Source organism: Sus scrofa, chromosome 1, assembly GCF_000003025.6.
Source record: "Sus scrofa isolate TJ Tabasco breed Duroc chromosome 1, Sscrofa11.1, whole genome shotgun sequence".
Taxonomy (NCBI): Eukaryota; Metazoa; Chordata; class Mammalia; order Artiodactyla; family Suidae; genus Sus; species Sus scrofa.
Window position 1 is genome coordinate 241581267 of NC_010443.5, and position 17827 is coordinate 241599093.

The window sequence follows — 17827 nt, forward strand, 5'->3', positions numbered from 1 at the left end:
TCATGGTGTGGATATTACTCCAAATTTAATACCACTTTTAAACGGTTGGTCTCATTAATGATTTTCTCAACTGTAAAGTGTTTTGATTCCCTTTTGTGATTTAGGGCTATACATGGATATCTTTGAAGACACTTTTTTTTCTTTCTTTCTCTCGGTGTCAGTTGTCCGTACAGATAGTCTGAAAGGGAGGAGAGGTCGGCTGCCTTCCAAACCAAAGAGCCCGTTACAGCAGGAACCCTCTCAGCCCTCTCCACCTTCTCCTCCGGTCTGTATGATGAATGCCCTTGTCCGAGCTTTAACAGACTCAACGCCCAGAGATCTTGATTATTCCAGAGTAAGTTTTATGATGTTGTGCTTTTGAGTGAATGATCAGGGTCTCTATGATACAAGTAGTAAGAGTGAATCGAATGACTCTGTGCCTGGCACTGTGCTAAACAGTTTTCATACCTTTTCTATATTTTTTCACTTCACTTAGCAATTCCGGTACATCCATTGCACCAAATAATTTTTGCCTTATTGAATCTCTAAATGCCTTAACAAATGACCCTGACAGTGCTGCACCTGTCATACCCGTGGTTGCAAGATTCCTGATGGTTGTGCCAGTGAAAATTCACACAGGTGAATTACAGTTTGTAGAATTTGTTCATGCTCTAGACAAAGTGACTACTATTTTTTTCATATTGTGACCAAACCATCTGGGCAAGCCTCAAGCTATCCCTAAGCAGTCTACCCAGTTCCACCGACATTGATTGACCTGCTGCTTATTCAGAGGGATTAGACCATTGATGGAGAAGAGCAAACTCTGGCCTTGACATCAGGAGGTGTCAGGAGGACTGGGATGGAACGCTGCCTCTGCTGCTTCCTGCCTGTGTCACCTGGCTCCCTCTCTTGGCTTTCTCATCCCTACAGTGGAGATGATTACAATATTTAACCTCTGAGGGATGTTTTGAACATCAGTCACACAGGAATGATGTTGAGAACATATTTGAAAACTGTAAATGATTACACCCAGTGTTGTTATTGAAGTCAACCAAAACATATCAACATTTTTATTTCATATGGGATATAGTAAAATATCAGTTTGAACTCTGCAAATTCCCAGAAATTTGGATAACACAAAGAATAACGATGAGAAAGGATTTTTTGTGCAAATGTATAAACATTACTGGAAGGCAGTTTTAGCAGAAACTTAGAAAAGCAATCTTCTAGCAAGACAGAGTTTTACCACAGAAGAAAAGAAAGGAAAAAGGTCACAATTATTGGACATTTTCTACATGCTAGACATTGTGGTGCTTTGTCTCATCTAACCATTTAAGGAACCATGAACTATAAGGACAGTTACCCCACCCCAAGACAAGAAAACTTAGAAACACGATTTACACAGATGAGAGAGATATCCAGTCCAGGATCCCCAGTTGGTTGATTTGGCTTGGCACTTACTACCAGATTGCCCTCTGCAGGTCTAATCAGTATTTCAAACTTCTGGTTGGAGGGCTGGCCAAGAGTGTGAGTGTGCCTGCTACGTGCCCTCCTTTTAGGTCGCAATGTTGACAGAAGTGAAGAGGTGATGGGTATATCTGCTGCGATCCTCTTTCCCGCATCTCTTCCCTCATTACATGCTGTGAAACCTCCTCTCCACACTTGAGCACAAGACTTCATATGAGAAGCATGATAGATGCTTAGCATCAAAGGTTGAGGACTCTTATTCTGATTACAAGTAGCATCTCTTGACCAAAGTCAAGTCTCAAATAATAGTCTAACAGAAAAATGGAGCGCTTAAGAGCTTAGGCTTTGGAACCATCCAGGCCTCGATTAAAATCCCAACAACATCATGTACTAGCTGGGTGACCTTGAGCAGCTGATAAAATTTAATACCTCAGTTTCCTCATCTGTTATGAACTAATAATAGTAGTATCTACTTTCCAGGGTTGTTTTTTGAAGTTCAAATAAGATGATGCTTGTCAAAGCTTTAGTTCAGTGTCCTGTATGTTATCTCCTTGACCAAACCTTCTTATTTTCACATTTGTTGAATAGTCTAATGAGTACAAACACTGCAATATCAGGTGGCATGTAGCAATACCGGTAAGGTAAGTGTTATGTTCTCTATTTTATAGATGAGGAGATCAAAACTGAAAAAGGCTAAAAGACTGACTTGCCCAAGGTCACATAGTTATCACGTATCAGAGACAGAATTAGAAGCCAAGTGATTTGGGCCCTAGATTCTGTGCTCTTAAATACCAAACTTCGCTGCCTCTCTGGTTTCAGTGAGAGTAGGTGATAGAAAAGCATTTGGGAATAACCAACTCTGGCCTTCCCTTTTGCAATTCACCTTAATTAATGAAGTAAGCTTCTTGGCACTGCCTACACTGAGGCCACAGCATGCAATGTGACATTTTTTCCGGGCGTTTGGAATCATCATTGATGTCCAGTCCAGAGAATTTAGGCCCCAAAGTGATATGGGGGCCCTCAAATTATCCAATTATTGGTATACATGGCCTAGTTAGTTATTCAGTAGCAAACTCTCCCCAATACTTTGAGTTGTCCCAGCTGGGAACTGTCTCCATACTGAAAAATCAATCCACTGTGTTTGCTTGCTTCTGCGCCTTTCAGTGTGTTAGACTAGAGTCATCATCCTCATCAACAAACATTTATCCAGTTTAATTGTTAGCCTTGTCCAAAATAGCAGATTGGCCATGCCAGAGTCTGGGTCACACTGATACTACCTTTGGGGCCTGGCTCAATTTTGCAAAGCATATTTGTTTTAATTGCATTGTTTTGGAATCAGGTTGAACCTCATAGCTTGGATTCTCCTGCTTTTAGATAGCTTTACAAAATTATCAAAAATTGGACCCAAATCAATTAAATTAAAAGTCTCTGTTAAAAAAAAAAAAGACAGTGAGTTTTCATCAAAAACTTGGATGAAGGCATAGAAGGCATGCTGATCACATTTGCAGATGACAGAAAGCTGGGAGGGATCGCTAATATGATGGATGTCAGTATCAACATTCAGAGTGATTTCGACAGGTTGGAACAGGATGGGCTGAAACCATCATGAAGAAAGTTAACAAAAATAAATGTGAAGCTCAGCATTTAGAATTTTTAAAAATGAGAGAGCTTTGGCCTGTCAGTGGTTCATGTTAAGTAGATCTCGGGAGTTTATTCCATACACACTCAATAAGAATCAACAAAGTATTAGTGTGGTGGAGGGAGGGATGCTGAATTAGCTTAGGCTTCAGCAGTAGACGTATGGGACCTGAACCAAGTTGGTGATGGTCCCACAGACCCTGTCCTGTTAGTCCACACTTCAATGATGGACTTCAGTTTCAAGCCAGGGTTTAAGAAGGATGTGGACACACTGTTTCTGGAAACTTGTAAGGGATGGTTGGAGGAAATGGAAATATGTAGACAGAAAGAGAGAAGATGTGATAAGATTAGGTCACACTTTTGCCCTGTCGCAAAGAGGACTGTTGCTCTCAAGGGCAGACCTAGAGGGAGGAGGGGCCCTTCCAGCTTACTCTGAGGACAAGGAAGAGCTCTCTGCTACAAGAGCTGCTTGTGGAAGCATGAGTTCGTCAATACAAGAAGAAACTAAGGAGACTCCTTAACTGGGTTCCTCACATGGAAAGAGGTTATTTTGGCTGATATTAAGTTCCTTCCAACTCTAAGATTTTATGATTTTAGGGGTTACTTTATTGTCCTTAAATGCAAGTAAATTTATATACATATACGTAAAAGAATGTGTGTTAGGTAACTTGTTACTTCACAAGATTGAATTTGCTTTGTTCTCAAAAAAAAAAAATTAACATAAAACAAATGAAGCAAAACGATTTTGTTTTTTGGCCACACTCACGGTGTGTGAAAGTTTCCAGGCCAGGGATCGAACCTGTGCCGCAGCAGTGACCCAAGCCATTGCAGTGACAACAGCAGATCCTTAACCCACTGCACCACAAGAGGACTCTGCAAAATTAATTTATCGAATGCCTGCTTTGAGCTAGGTACCATCCCACATATTCTTAAATAATTTCACTTAAACCCTGGTTTGGGTGGTATAATTTACGGTTTCAGTAATTTTTTTTTATGTCATTCATTAAGACTCAATTTTCATATTACCTTCTCCTTAACATTTTTTATTTATGAATTTATATAACTGGAGGTGATCTTGTGGTCATCTAATCCAACACCCATATTTTCAGAAGAGTAAATAAAGGCTTTAAAAGGTTAAGTAACTTGCCCTAAGTTCAGTGGCAGAGCTAGGATTAGACCCAAATCTCATAACTCAAGGTAATATATTTGTCTTTCACCATTCTGCCACTTCTACTTAATGGCAAGGTACTAGGTTTTTTGTGGGTGTTTGTTTTTTGTTTTTTTTTTTTTTTGTAATAGAAGCTTTATTAGATTTTAAAAATTACAATACAAGTAATATATACTCATTGGTTTTGAAAAAGGCAGACCATTTAGAAGTGAATAAAGTGAAAAGTGAAAGTCTCCTCTCCATTTATCCCTGCCAAACCCATCCCATAGTGATATCCATAATTTATTTCATTTTAAGTAAGAGTGTGCCCTGTCTGGTTTGAGTCAGACAGTTGACTTAGCCAAAACAATTTATTAGGGAGTTCCCTGGTGGCTCAGTGGGTTAAGGATCCGGTGTGGTCACTGCTATGACTCTGGTTACTGCTGTGGCATGGGTTTGATCCCTGGTCAAGGGACTTCTGCATGCCAGGGGTGCAGGGAAAAAAAAAGTTATTAAAGATGCTACATTCTCCCAATGAATCAGGTAAATTGAGAAATGAGAAAATGTTTACCAGACAGATATATTCTAATCTTCTTGTACCAGCCTGTGTGCCTTTAAGGTAGTAAGTGAGAGTTTTCCTCATTTGTGGGAAAGGGGGTAGAGTTGAAGTCACAGAGGGAAGGGTGTTTCAGAGGCCAGAAAGAGAGCTCCTCGTTCTGTGAAGCGTTCCTGGCTCTGGGACCTTCTTTTCTCCTTTGGGCCAAACTTCTCTCCTTCAAAAGTGAGCTCAGATTATTGTATATCAGTGCAGTCAAAACATGTCACATTTGATTTGTTTCTCCTTGAAATGTTGCTATTCTCTACTCCACAGTTGCTTTTAATTTAGCAATACAAGTATATATAGATAGATACTGGGCCTGGCTTCAGAGCCTACATAATTACTAATGAGAAAATGTACTTCACATTCTCATTAGTTGGTTGTTTCAAGTATTTTCCAGCAAACTAGGATGTTTTCTGGTAATGGATGTCACTTAGTGTAGTAACAGACTCCAAATATAAGAGATATTGTGCAGATAAAACCAGGCCCAGCAAATAGCATTTAAATATGTTAACAAGATAGCTTCAGAAACACCATGGCTGATACACATTGGACGTCGAGTAAACAGCCCCAAGACCCTGTAAACAGCATGCTTTCAGGAAACGATTCAGAAGACCCTCTCAGATTGCTGCCAATTCACTAGATGATTTCAGCTCAGTTCCTGCCCCTCAGTGGGCCTCAGTTTCCTCATTTGAATGGTGTGGAGATTGGGCTAAATGACTCCTTTTAGCCTTCTCATTCCCTGACCCTCTGACCATTATACTTGCTACAATTCCACTATGGGTACAGTTCTGCATTTTCCAAAGTATGGTGCTCAGACTGTCTGTATCAGAAGGAGCCAGGGTGTTGGCTTAAAATGTAGACTCCCAGGGCCATACGCAGACCTACTGTCTCAGAATTGGGGGCTGGAGAAAGACAGGCAGGAATCTGTATTTTTTTAAGTGGCTTGGATGATTTTCTGGCACATTAAGGTTTGAGAAGCATTGATATAGTTTAATAACAACAATTTAATTTTACCTCAAATCTCCTATTTCCCAACTTTCTTGAGTTAAGAAGGAATGAGCAATAGAGGTAAGGTTCACAGAAAGTAATTGATTCGTTTAACCACTCTTCTAGAGCAGTGGATACATTTTTTAAAAAGATGTAGCTCCTGTCCTTATGGAGCTTACAGGCCAGTGAAGGAGAGAGAAAGTAGACAAATATATGCCATTGATGGGAAGAGAAGAGAGTTTTTTGGTTTTTGTTTGTTTGTTTTTGTTTTTAGCGAGGGGAGGCAATTAGATCAGGAAGGAAGAAATGTGGAACAAAATATATCCATTGCCAATTTTTAAAGTGTAGGAACCTAAGAATATGTATACATAGCTTAACTCATAGAATGATAACATCTAAAATGTAAAGAAATATAAGGACCCAGGGAAAAGTAACATTCTAAGGGGAGATAAAATGTTCTTGGGATACTGTGCATATTTAGCCTGGACTGACAGAGTAAATATCAGATTCCACTCTGCTATGAAAACATCACATTGCTAAATTTTAGGTCTGGTATTCACTAAGGGTCTCATGTAATTCCCAAATAACTTATTTTAAGCCTAGGTTGTGGCTGAAATAGGACCTCTTCAGCCATAGTATTGCCATTTGAAATGTGTAGAGTCCTTTTACTTTTAAAAACATCCATGGAGTTCCCATCGTGGCTCAGCAGAAACAAATCCCACTAGGAACCATAAGGTTGCGGGTTTGATCCCTGGCCTCACTCCGTGGGTTAAGGATCCGGCGTTGCCGTGAGCTGCGATATAGGTCACAGATGCAGCTCGGATCCTACATTGCTGTGGCTGTGGCGTAGGCTGGTGGCTACAGCTCTGATTCGACCCCTAGCCTGGGAACCTCCATATGCCATGGGTGCGGCCCTAAAAAAAAGACTAAAAAGACAAAGAAATAAATAAAAATGTCCATTGCAGCTCTAGATTCTCAGTCTAAATGCTTCACAGACATCTGCACTAAACATTAGCTGTCAGTAAATGTAATACTAGGGTAAAACCTGATTACTGATAGGTCAGTTATCCATATAGCCTAGAATAAAAAGTTGGCATAAACAAGAAAAGAGATTCACTTTTAAATCTTTATCTATTTGGCTCATTTGATTAGAATGATCAATAAACAATTATTTCTAGATTTTCTTTGGGAAACACCAAAGCTGCTTAGACCGGAGACAGAGTGATGTGGGGGAGCATGGAAGCAGAGATGGGGCCTGGTTTTTCGAATTCCACGTCCAGTATACCTTGGGAATTTTTTTTTTTTTTTTGGCTTTTTAGGGCCACATCCATGGCATATGGAAATTTGCAGGCTAGGGGTTGAATCGGAGCTATAGCTGCTGGCCTGCACCACAGACACAGCAATATGGGATCTGAGCCATTCTGAGACCTACACCACAGCTCACAGCAACACCAGATCCTTAACCCACTGAGCAAAGCCAGGGATTGAACTGGCATCATCATGGAAACTAGTTGGATTTGTTTCAGCTGTGCCACAACAGGAACTCCCCCTTGGCATGTTTTGAAATAAACTGCTAGTCCAGGCAGAAAAAGGTTCTAAACATTTTGTTCTGTTTCTTTAAATCTTATGTTCAGTAAAGGGGATACCTGATTTGCCTTTTCCCCTCAGCAGTTGGATGCTGACCCTCCAGTCACCCCTAGTTACTGGTGGCTCAGGCTGAATCCATTTTGGCTCCAGAATTCTGGAACATGAACCAGAATCAGTTCAGGTGAAGCCCAGAGGGTCTGGCTGGAGTCTGGCACACAGGGCCTGCTGGATTTCCTCCTTGCTGGACTCCATCAGAGAAACTGCATACACAGGGTAGGCAGAAGCTGCATTTCCCTGTGTGCAGGATGCATGAAATGTGAGCCCAGCAGGGGCGGAGGCCTGCAGAGGACACTGAGCAAAAGCTAAGTGCTCTGGAGGATTCTGAGCAAATACTGGAAGCAGAGAGCTTATTGAGTTGTGAGCCATGGTTTCAGGAACGTCATTGCAGGAGGGAGCTGCAATTCCTTGACATGCTTTAGTCCTTTTATCTCCATTTAACACACTATTTTAAAACAATGATGCTGAATCAAATTTTAGGCAATGCCATTATACCTGGTGTGATTAGCATCATTTAGAATCATTAAATGCAAGAGCCATCCCATGGAACATTCACCAGGATAGACAATTATGGGCCATAAAACACACCTTAACAAATCAAAAAGAACAGAAATCATACAATGTCTGCCATCAAACCCATGATGGAATTAAACTAGAAATCAATAACAGAGCACTGAATGCAAGAGCCAGAAGGAATCTTAGACATCAGTTAGTCATTCCTACTTCAGAGGCAGAAACTGACCCAGAGAAGTTAAGTGCCTTGTCTAGGGCTGCACAGCCAGTCAGTGTCAGAGCCTGGAAGAGGGCCCCATGACCTGCTGCTTGATGCAACATTCTTTCCTCAACTCTTAATTACCTGAGAGTTTCGCATGTAGTGCCGTCCACTTTGTAAAGGTGGTTCTGCCCTGAATTTCATCCTGCCCGTGGAGAGCATAAGGAATTAGATTCATAAGAGAAAGTTAAAAAATAAAATCTTTTTTTCCACTCTCCTGCAGTTAATAGTATGGGTGCTGAAAGGAGGCGGTGGGGAGTTTCTGTGACACCAGGATCAGGCTGTCATCTTTGAATATCTGTAGCAAAGACGACTGCTTCCTTCTTTAGGACTTTGCTTCCATGGTCCATGACAACACAAAATATCCAGGGCTTCATAGAATCCAGGCCCTGGGTAGATTATTGGGAACAGGGGAACCAGAGCTTTGAACTGCACCTGATGTTATGGGATCCTAGAAAATCAGAGCTGAAAATTAGAAACCTTCTGGTTCAACCCTTTCCCTCATTTTATAAATATGGACAGTGATAATTCCAAGTATCAAAACCATTATCAGTATGATCACTGTCATCATTTGTAAAACATGTTCTAGGTGTCAGGTCCTTCACATATATTAACATATTTAATCACCACAACAAATTATGGAGAAAGATATTATCCCCATTTTACAGAGGAGAAAACCGAGCCTCCAAAAAGTGAAATAATTTACCCCACATAACTGTAGCAGCAGAGCTACATTCAAATTAGGGGCCTAGACAAGTCTAGGATTAAAGTAGCTGGGCTCTTTGACTGATATTTCTTTTGTTATTTTATAATGCCTCTTGGGAAAACATAAAGGAAAAAAATAAAAATAAAAAAGACCCAATTAAGACAAGTGCCTCATTTCCTCAGGGTAAGAAGCATCTGGCTGCTTACTGGCTGTTTGTCCTCCAGCCAGGTTAGAGCATTGTGGCAAACCTAGGCACTCCCCCGACTGTTCTTTCATTGAACAATATTCAGCAACTGTTTATTGAGGGTCATTTATGTGTCAGTCACTGTGTTGACAAACTATGGGACCATATGAATATGTACATGGAAAACTCCAATTAGAGCAAAGGCAAATACTTTTTAAAACTATTCTATGGCCCCTGGCTGGTAACATCAGACCCATCAACAGCCAGGAGGTGTAGGATTGGAAATCACAGGGTCAGGTTTAAGTCTTGGCTGTATTACTGTTGCTTGTATAACTTGGGAAAGTCTCTTAGCCTGTTTGAGCCTCAGTTTCCTCATCTGTAAAATAAGGATTAAAATCCATGCCCCTGGGAGTTCCCGTCGTGGCGCAGTGGTTAACGAATCCGACTAGGAACCATGAGGTTGTGGGTTCGGTCCCTGCCCTTGCTCAGTGGGTTAACGATCCGGCGTTGCCGTGAGCTGTGGTGAAGGTTGCAGACGTGGCTCGGATCCCGAGTTGCTGTGGCTCTGGCGTAGGCCGGTGGCTACAGCTCCGATTCAACCCCTAGCCTGGGAACCTCCATATGCCGCGGGAGCGGCCCAAGAAATAGCAACAATAACAAAAGACAAAAAAAAAAAAAAAAAAAAAAAATCCATGCCCCTGGAGAATCAACTGAGAAAAGAGACACAAAAGCACACTCAGCGGTATTAGCATGAAGGCAATGATGTGCATGTTTACAGGAATGTTTTTGCACATCTCTTAAGTCTCTGTATTGCTGGTTGTTCCTTGATTATTATTTTGTTGTATCAATCTTCCTGCCTGAAGCAGGAAAGATTTTCCTCCAATGATTCAAGCGAAACCCTGACTTTACCAGAATATCCAAAAGCTGGGTAGCGACTTTATTCCTGCTTGTATGCTTCTTCTCCTGGGGGCCCTCTCAATCAATGCTGTCCAATAGAATGTTCTGCCGTGATAGAAATGTTCTACACCCCATGGGGCTATTGAGCACTTGAAAGATGGCTAGTGTGACTGAGGAACTGAATTTTAAATTTTATTTAATTTTCATCACTTGAAGCAGCCACACGTTGAGTCTGATGGCACACAGCTGCCTGGGCCCTGCCAAGGAGGCACTCCTCCCCCACCCCTTCCTTGCTTGTTTTCTCTCTCAGAGATTCATCCACGGCAAGCAAAAATCATTCCGTTCTCCTATTGGTTAATTCCCTGATTCCCAACCATCATTGTGGATGAGAATTCACCCAGAGATCTTTTTGTTTCCCTCTCTTTTTAGGGCCACGCCTGCGGCATATGGAAGTTCCCAGGCTAGGAGTCGAATCAGAGATGCAGCTGCCAGCCTACGCCACAGACACAGCCACGTGGGATCTGAGCCGTGTCTGCAGTCCACACCACAGCTTGTGGCAAAACCAGATCCTTAACCTATGGAGTGAGGCCAAGGGATCGAACCTTCATCCTCACAGATACTAGACGGCTTCATAACCCATTGAGCCACAGGAGGAGCTCCACCCAGAGATCTTGATAAAACAGTTTCTTGGGCCTACCCTCAGAGTTTCTGATTCGTCGGTCTGGGGCAGGGCTGGAGATTTCATTTCTAACACATTCCCAAATGTTGCTGATGATGCTGGTCCAGGGACCACAGTTTAAAAACCAGGGGTTAATGGAGGCTCTCGAAGACACAACCCCCTGGGGTATCGGTTCACAGCACTGGCAGGCCTTTGGAAGCACCTGGGGAGCTTTTAAAATTCCTGATGACCAGTCCCCATCCCAGAACAGTTAAATTAGAATCTCTGTAGCTGTGACCCAGACAGGAGTGTTTTTTAAAGCTCCCCAGATGATTACAGTCAGGGTTGAAAACCACTACACTAATGGGACTTAAGCAAATTTCTTTGCCTAAGAGAATTCACTCTGTTTATGTCACAGGGCTATTGTTCAAATCCAATGAGACTGAATGCATGAATGCAAAAAGTTTATAAACTAAACTGTGGGACCTAAAAGTAAGGATTTAAGCAGTGACAATCTTGAAAGAGCCAATTTGCAAATGATGTTGTTATCCCTTTTGAACTGAGATAAAATATCCATGGTTTGCATTCTAGTACTGCCCCGCTGACCAGGCCGCTGCAGGCACAGATGCTGAGCATGTACAACAGTTCTACAACCTTCTCACAGCCTCCATTGACGTATCCAGAAGCTGGGCAGAAAAGATTCCTGGATTTACTGATCTCCCTAAAGAAGATCAGACATTACTTATAGAATCAGCCTTTTTGGAGCTGTTTGTTCTCAGACTTTCCATCAGGTAATTTTATCTTCCTTCAGTCCACTCCTTCCTTTGAAGAAGTGTGAGTGAAACCTGCCATGTTTCTAAGTCGTTGGTGAAAAGTTTGCTCAAGAAGGACTTCATTATGTCATATTTCATATATATGACCAGGCATTAAAAGACTGAGCAGTGGGTGGAGCACTGGGCTGGTAGCCAGGATTCCTGGGCTCTAGTCTCAGTTCTCACAGGGACTTGCTGTAAGACCCTGGGCAGGTCACTTGCCTCTTTGGATATCTAGTTTCCTTCTTTGTAAAATGAGGAGGTTGGCTTGAAGCCCCTGGCAATTCCAGCATTCTGTGATTCCAGGAAGATTCTCATGAGGCATAAGGTATTTCCTGGGAGCAAGTATTTGTTTGGAACATTGAATTTACCTCCCAGGTTTCTATTTAACAAGTTACTGTCCTGGTATACCAGATAGGGCACTGAAGAGTTGCCAGAGCTTCTCAAGCCCCAGTTTGTACTACAAGAGAAGAGCTTCTGGATCAGAGATTTGGTTCAACTTATCATACATAGTGATACCAAACACAAAGAAGAATGGATTACTCAGAAAGCTGGAACCTGGGATCTCTCATAAAGCCTTCATGTCGCATTTTAAATTCTATCTTCCTTGCTTTCTTTCAGTTATATTTTTATAGGAGACGGTATCAACATTTAACCAATATTAGAGGAAAAATCATCTTTCCCCGCTCTCTTGTCCCTATTACCCCCTCCCCTGTTTCATACTATGTTACTAGAAACTCTCATTTAAAGTGCAAATTCCCATGCCTCAATCCAAGCTATTTTGGTTTGGATCTACCTTGAAGGAAGTCCAGAAATCTGCATTTTTTTTTTTTTTTTTTGGTCTTTTTGCTATTTCTTTGGGCCACTCCCGTGGCATATGGAGGTTCCCAGGCTAGGGGTCGAATCGGAGCTGTAGCCCCTGGCCTACGCCAGAGCCACAGCAACGCGGGATCCGAGCCGCGTCTGCAACCTACACCACAGCTCACGGCAACGCCAGATCGTTAACCCACTGAGCAAGGACAGGGACTGAACCCGCAACTTCATGGTTCCTAGTCAGATTCGTTAACCACTGCACCATGACGGGAACTCCAAAATCTGCATTTTTAAGTCATGCTCCATTGATTCTGATGCTGGTGGTCTGAGGTCCAGTTTTAAACCCTGAGATTGAATCATTCTGTCCCATGTTTGCCTCTTTGGAAGAATCTGTTTGAGAGACCAAGGTGAAATTGTAATTGACTGCCAGTCGTTAGCATAACTGCAGTCAGTCCTGTGTGTACAGGAGCCTAGCTGAGCCAGCAGTGTGACGGAAGCAAAGGATTAAGTAGGTGATAAGCTCTTTGAGGGCAGGCACCATACACACCCTATTCACCAGATGTGCTCCAGTGTCTGTCTAAGGGATGGCATAGACTTTGTGCTTGGGGAAGTGCTTGCTGAGTGAATGAATGAATGAATGAATGAAGCTATTCATCTAAGAAGCACAGTTAAAAGGACATTAAGTTGTTAATGCAGTAGGCCAAGGGAGATAAGTATGTGGTAAGAGATCTGAAAATTAAAGGAAAGTTAAGATTAAGGTAAGGACCCCCTAGAATTCAGGACTGGTTAAACTTAATACTCTCTGGGTTCCTTTTATATACCAAACACTGTGCACAGGCTTTCAGATCCTTTATTGTATTTAATTCCCACAACATTCTTTGGAGGTAGCAATTAGAATTCCTGTTTTATGGAAAAGGAAAAGGAAACTCAGAAAGATTAGAGTGCCCACGGCCCTACCGCAAAGTGGTGCTAACTTAGAAGTTCCAGGTTTCTTACATGAGAAAAGAATGGGATGGTTATGCATTTAACATAAACCATCAGTCCAGACTTAGAAATAGCCCTTCTTTCAGCAGCCCCATTGTTTAAAGCAGAGAACGGAGTGCAAAACAAGGGCTCTTCTTACTTTAGACCATTTTACAGTGTGATTGACTTCTGGGACTTGCAGGGACTGGGTGTTTTTAGAGTCTGCACAATGGAATTGTAGTGTCTAGCCTCGGGCCTTATCAGTTTTTGACATTTAAGAAAATGAAAGGGAAGTCCTGGTGAAGGAGCACTAAATGGAACAGTCACGTGTTCACTGCAGAGACAGGACACTGGGCTTCACTTCCACCATCCACGACTGCCTACTCCTCATGTCCCATCCCAGGGCCAGCCAGCAACTGCTTCTGCAATTGGAGAGCAGATGCCATAACCCAGACATCCCCAGGGCTGATGCTCAGCAAGGAAATTAGCAGACACGTGGTGGCGGTTGTTTATCCCAGGGGCAGAGTCCTGTTCATTGAGGGTGTCCAGGCAGGTTTCACAGCAACACACTGGGTTTTGAACACTGCCCCAAGGCTGTGTGGGTGCCTGTGTGTTTTGATGTTATCCCATAGGACAGAACAGACTTATTCAATCCATCTCTCTCTCTCTCCCTCCCCACCCCAACTTTTTCTCATAGGTCAAACACTGCTGAAGATAAGTTTGTGTTCTGCAATGGACTTGTCCTGCATCGACTTCAGTGCCTTCGTGGATTTGGGGAGTGGCTCGACTCCATTAAAGACTTTTCCTTACGTTTGCAGAGCCTGAACCTTGATATCCAAGCCTTAGCCTGCCTGTCAGCACTGAGCATGATCACAGGTAAGCCCTACCTGGCATACCTGAAGGAACCGTGTCTCTCTTTCTCTCCTTTCCTGGCTTAAGGTAGACTCTGGCTTTGGCTGTTACATACACAGGCAGTTAGGAAAAAGACTGCCACTTTTGTGAAATCTGCTAAGTTTACCCTAGTTTAAACCAAGAGACGTACATCTGCAACTTGTTGTCACGAACTTCCGGGAAAGAGGATTCCTAGTCTACTGGATTGTTTATTGTCAACAAATTCAGTATATGAAAATCTAAATTTCTATAGGAGCTCTGTGGACACTCGGACTGGCTGGTTCAGGGTTATTTTTACAGGGGGTTTTGGAGGAAGATTACCTTAACCCGACTGTTCCTGTGGCAGAGAGTGGAGTCTTCCCCTTTTCCCCTTTCTTGTCTCGTAACCCAAAGAGCTACGCCACGTAAAACACACCTGTATGTATTTACAACTTTATTTAGCAATTTTGATTGGCAGGGGACTGAGGAAAATAGATATTCATATAAAGCAAAAATGGTTCAACTCAGCATTTTTTAAAGGTTAAAGCCAGAAGCTCGAAACATATTCAACTTCTACGTTAATGCCTTTCTCCCCCTAGATGTCTCTCCCTCTCCATCTTTTGGAAGATAAAAGATTCCAAGGCAGATTGAGAGAGGAAGAGGAAGAAAGGAAAAGGCATGGTGAATAAAAGAAGGGATACGTCTCCCTGTGGCTGCTTGAGGCTCCAGGCCCCAGCTCCCCTTTGCCCCTTCACACTTTCAGAGTTTCCTACTGGATCTCATCCTTCTTGATCAGACCAGGGCCTGGTGAGGCAGTGATAGTAGGTGGAGGTTCCAGAAGAGGCTAGCCAGTCTTGGGGTTCACCTCCCATCCTTTTCATCAAGACCCAAGTGCAGGCTAGGCTATTGGAGTGAGGATTAAGTTTCAGATTCTTGATACTCTCTTCGCTGTGGAAAACGTGTTTTTTGGGCAGATGATGAGTTTCACAGAGGACCAAATGCATCCTGTGGCACAGACAGACCCTTCTTTCTGATGCATCAGAAATGTACGTTGTTTACATGCACTTTCTTGGGACACCTCCTTTTAGTTAAAGTTAGAAGAGACTAGGCTGGTTCATTGTTTAGCATTTTATGTGAAGGCCAAGAGAAGCACAGTCATGTGCTATGGGAGGAGCAGGACACCAGCATGTTTCCTCAGTATTCTAAGTAGAACCTGACTCCTCCTGAGCTTTGGTCCTGGAGGAGAAACTCCCTTCATTTGGTGAGGGCTGCCAGAGACTTCCAGGGGAGCCATTAACAAAACAAAAACAACCACAGTCTCTAAGAGTATGGATTTGATTTAGAGGGCTTTCAAATGGCATAGTAAGGGAGCACCTAAACAAAGTAAGCACATTTAAGGCACAAACATATTACTCCAGAAAGACTGGAATGAAATTGGTTCAAAGGCTACCTTTCACCTCAAGTTCTTCAGTTCAATTTTAAAACCATTCAACTCTTCCTAGGACAGTTAAACTTTCAAAACCAGAAAGTATGAAATTTAGTTAATTTTAAAAAACAGGCACAAAAACTAGTCAGGCTTTGCTTGCCGTAAATAAAGCCAAGACTTCCCTGCTGGCTCAGCAGGTTAAGGATCTTGCCTTGTCACTGCTGTGGCTTGGGTCACTGCCATGGCGCAGGTTCAATCCCTGGCTCTGGAACTTCTGCAAGCTGTGGGCATGGCCAAACAAATCAGTAAATAAAGCCAGCACATTGCCACATCTCTATGGAAATGGGTGTTGAGTCTCATTAACCAACAAGTGTTCTCTGATCTAAGTACTCTGCAGCAAGTCAGTGGGTTTTCAGAGATGATAACATACATCCCTGGAGGAGATAGAACATGCAAAAGAATCCATGTGATACAAGGTGCTGAGTGCCGTGTTAGAGATGTGAGGGTATGTACAAAGCCCTGAGAGACCTGTGGTGGGAGGTGCTCTTCTCAAAAGAGATAGCATGAGCTGATCTTTGATAAAAGCAGACGGTATCTCCAGGCTAAAATGGAAAGAGTGAGAATTCTCAGTATCAATAAAAATTTGCTACAGCTGTTGAAAATATGGCTGTCATACCTTTCAGGAAGGAAATGTCTAAAAAAAAGCAGAGTGATGGGAAATGAGACTGATGTGATAGCTTAGGGTGGAGCAGGGCATGAAGAACTTTTCACGCGTAGGTGAGAAGGTTGGAGTTTATCTCGAGAGGAGAGGGGATCCACAGAAAGTTTTGACCAGACCAGCATCATGGCCAGCCTTGCATTTTAGACAGTGCTACTGACAGCTAGTTCTAAGCACAGATTTTTAGCAGGGAAGAGACTGCGAGGGAAAAGTCCAGGTGTGAGAGTTGTGGTTTAAGAGGAGGCCCTGAGGCCTACATCTTTTTTTGTTTTATGCTTTAAATAGAAATTAATAGACCACAATGAGGTCATGGCATGTGGGTGCCAGGCAGTCCCAACCTGGAGAGACTGGCAGTGCAGTGCAGAGAATACAGAGTAGGAATCAGGGAAAGGTGGTGCCAGTCCTGTATCTGTCTCCACTTTGCTGTGTATCTGGCAGTTATAGCTGCTCAGCCGCTGCCCATTTATGTAGAGACTTGCTCAGGAAGGAGTCAAATTTGGCATGACAGAAGTTGCATGGATATTGGAGGCCAGCACCCCCAGGTTTGAATCTGTGGTCCTATATTTAATAAGTACATACTATTGAGAAATGCATTTGATTTCCCTGAACTTCAGTTTCCCCATCTGTAAAATGAGGATAATAACATCTATTCCCTCGGGTGGCAGTAAGGATTACAAAAAAATAAGTTTGTCTTATAGCCGAACTGAATTCAGGTTAGGCACTCTTCCCACCTATGTTCCATCCTGGAAGGTCAGTGGTAAAGACTCTCTCAAATTAAGCGCATGCTTGCCCCTTCCTCAAACCTTAGGCAGTCTGAAATCAAACTCAGCGGCCTGAGGAAAGAGGTAGTGGCCTTAGAAGGCAGTGTGTTCAGTGACTATCTCCTTGGATGCTTGAGAGAGGCTTAAAAAAGGACAGTAGTATTACAGGAGGTTAACTGTACTTACCCGGCATTCATGGTGGGCCTAGTCCTAGATGGGGTGGTGGTTCCAGTTGCTGCTTGGTCCTGCAGCCTGTGCAGAGCCAGTTGTTATAGGTGCTGTGGTTAAAACACCCCAGAAAAATAAGGCTTTTCTCCTTTCTGGATCTCGCAGAACTCTCTTTGTGATGTGCTGGTTGGGAGGGGGTTTGAAATGTGTGAAAGCATCAGGAAATGGCAGAAAAGGCAGTGCCTGGGCAGAAGCAGTGCACATTGTTGTGGATATTAACTTTGATTTGAATATGGGCTTCTGTGAAATCTTGCCTTCTGAATAAGCGCCGCTAATCGTAAAGGGTGATTGTGTAATATCAGTTGGGCTTTTGGCATCAGAAAATTCATCCCCAAATTGTCTGCTCCTAAATCGCACAGAACTCATGAAAAGGAAATGGGGGTTAGAAGTATAACCAGTCTTGCTTCCAGGAAAGTTATTAAAAACTTGGACAGTATTGGTAGTTTGCACAAACAGGGATTTTTTTTTTAATCCTTTTTTTTTCCTTCTTCCTCAACCTCTCTCTCTGTGCCCTTGTGAAAAACTAGGTGGTAAGGTGGGGCAGGAAATGGTTTTT

At 42.7% G+C, this 17827-nt stretch overlaps 1 protein-coding gene across 3 annotated transcripts in view; it reads left to right on the forward strand.

Moving 5' to 3' along the window:
* Positions 1-17827, forward strand: part of NR4A3 (nuclear receptor subfamily 4 group A member 3) — a 41869-nt gene that overhangs the window by 11400 nt on the left and 12642 nt on the right. For all 3 annotated transcript variants that reach the window (XM_021083198.1, XM_013993694.2, NM_214247.1), the window contains 3 exon segments: positions 162-334; positions 11272-11471; positions 13966-14144. In XM_021083198.1, coding sequence (XP_020938857.1) covers positions 162-334; positions 11272-11471; positions 13966-14144 — 552 coding nt within the window.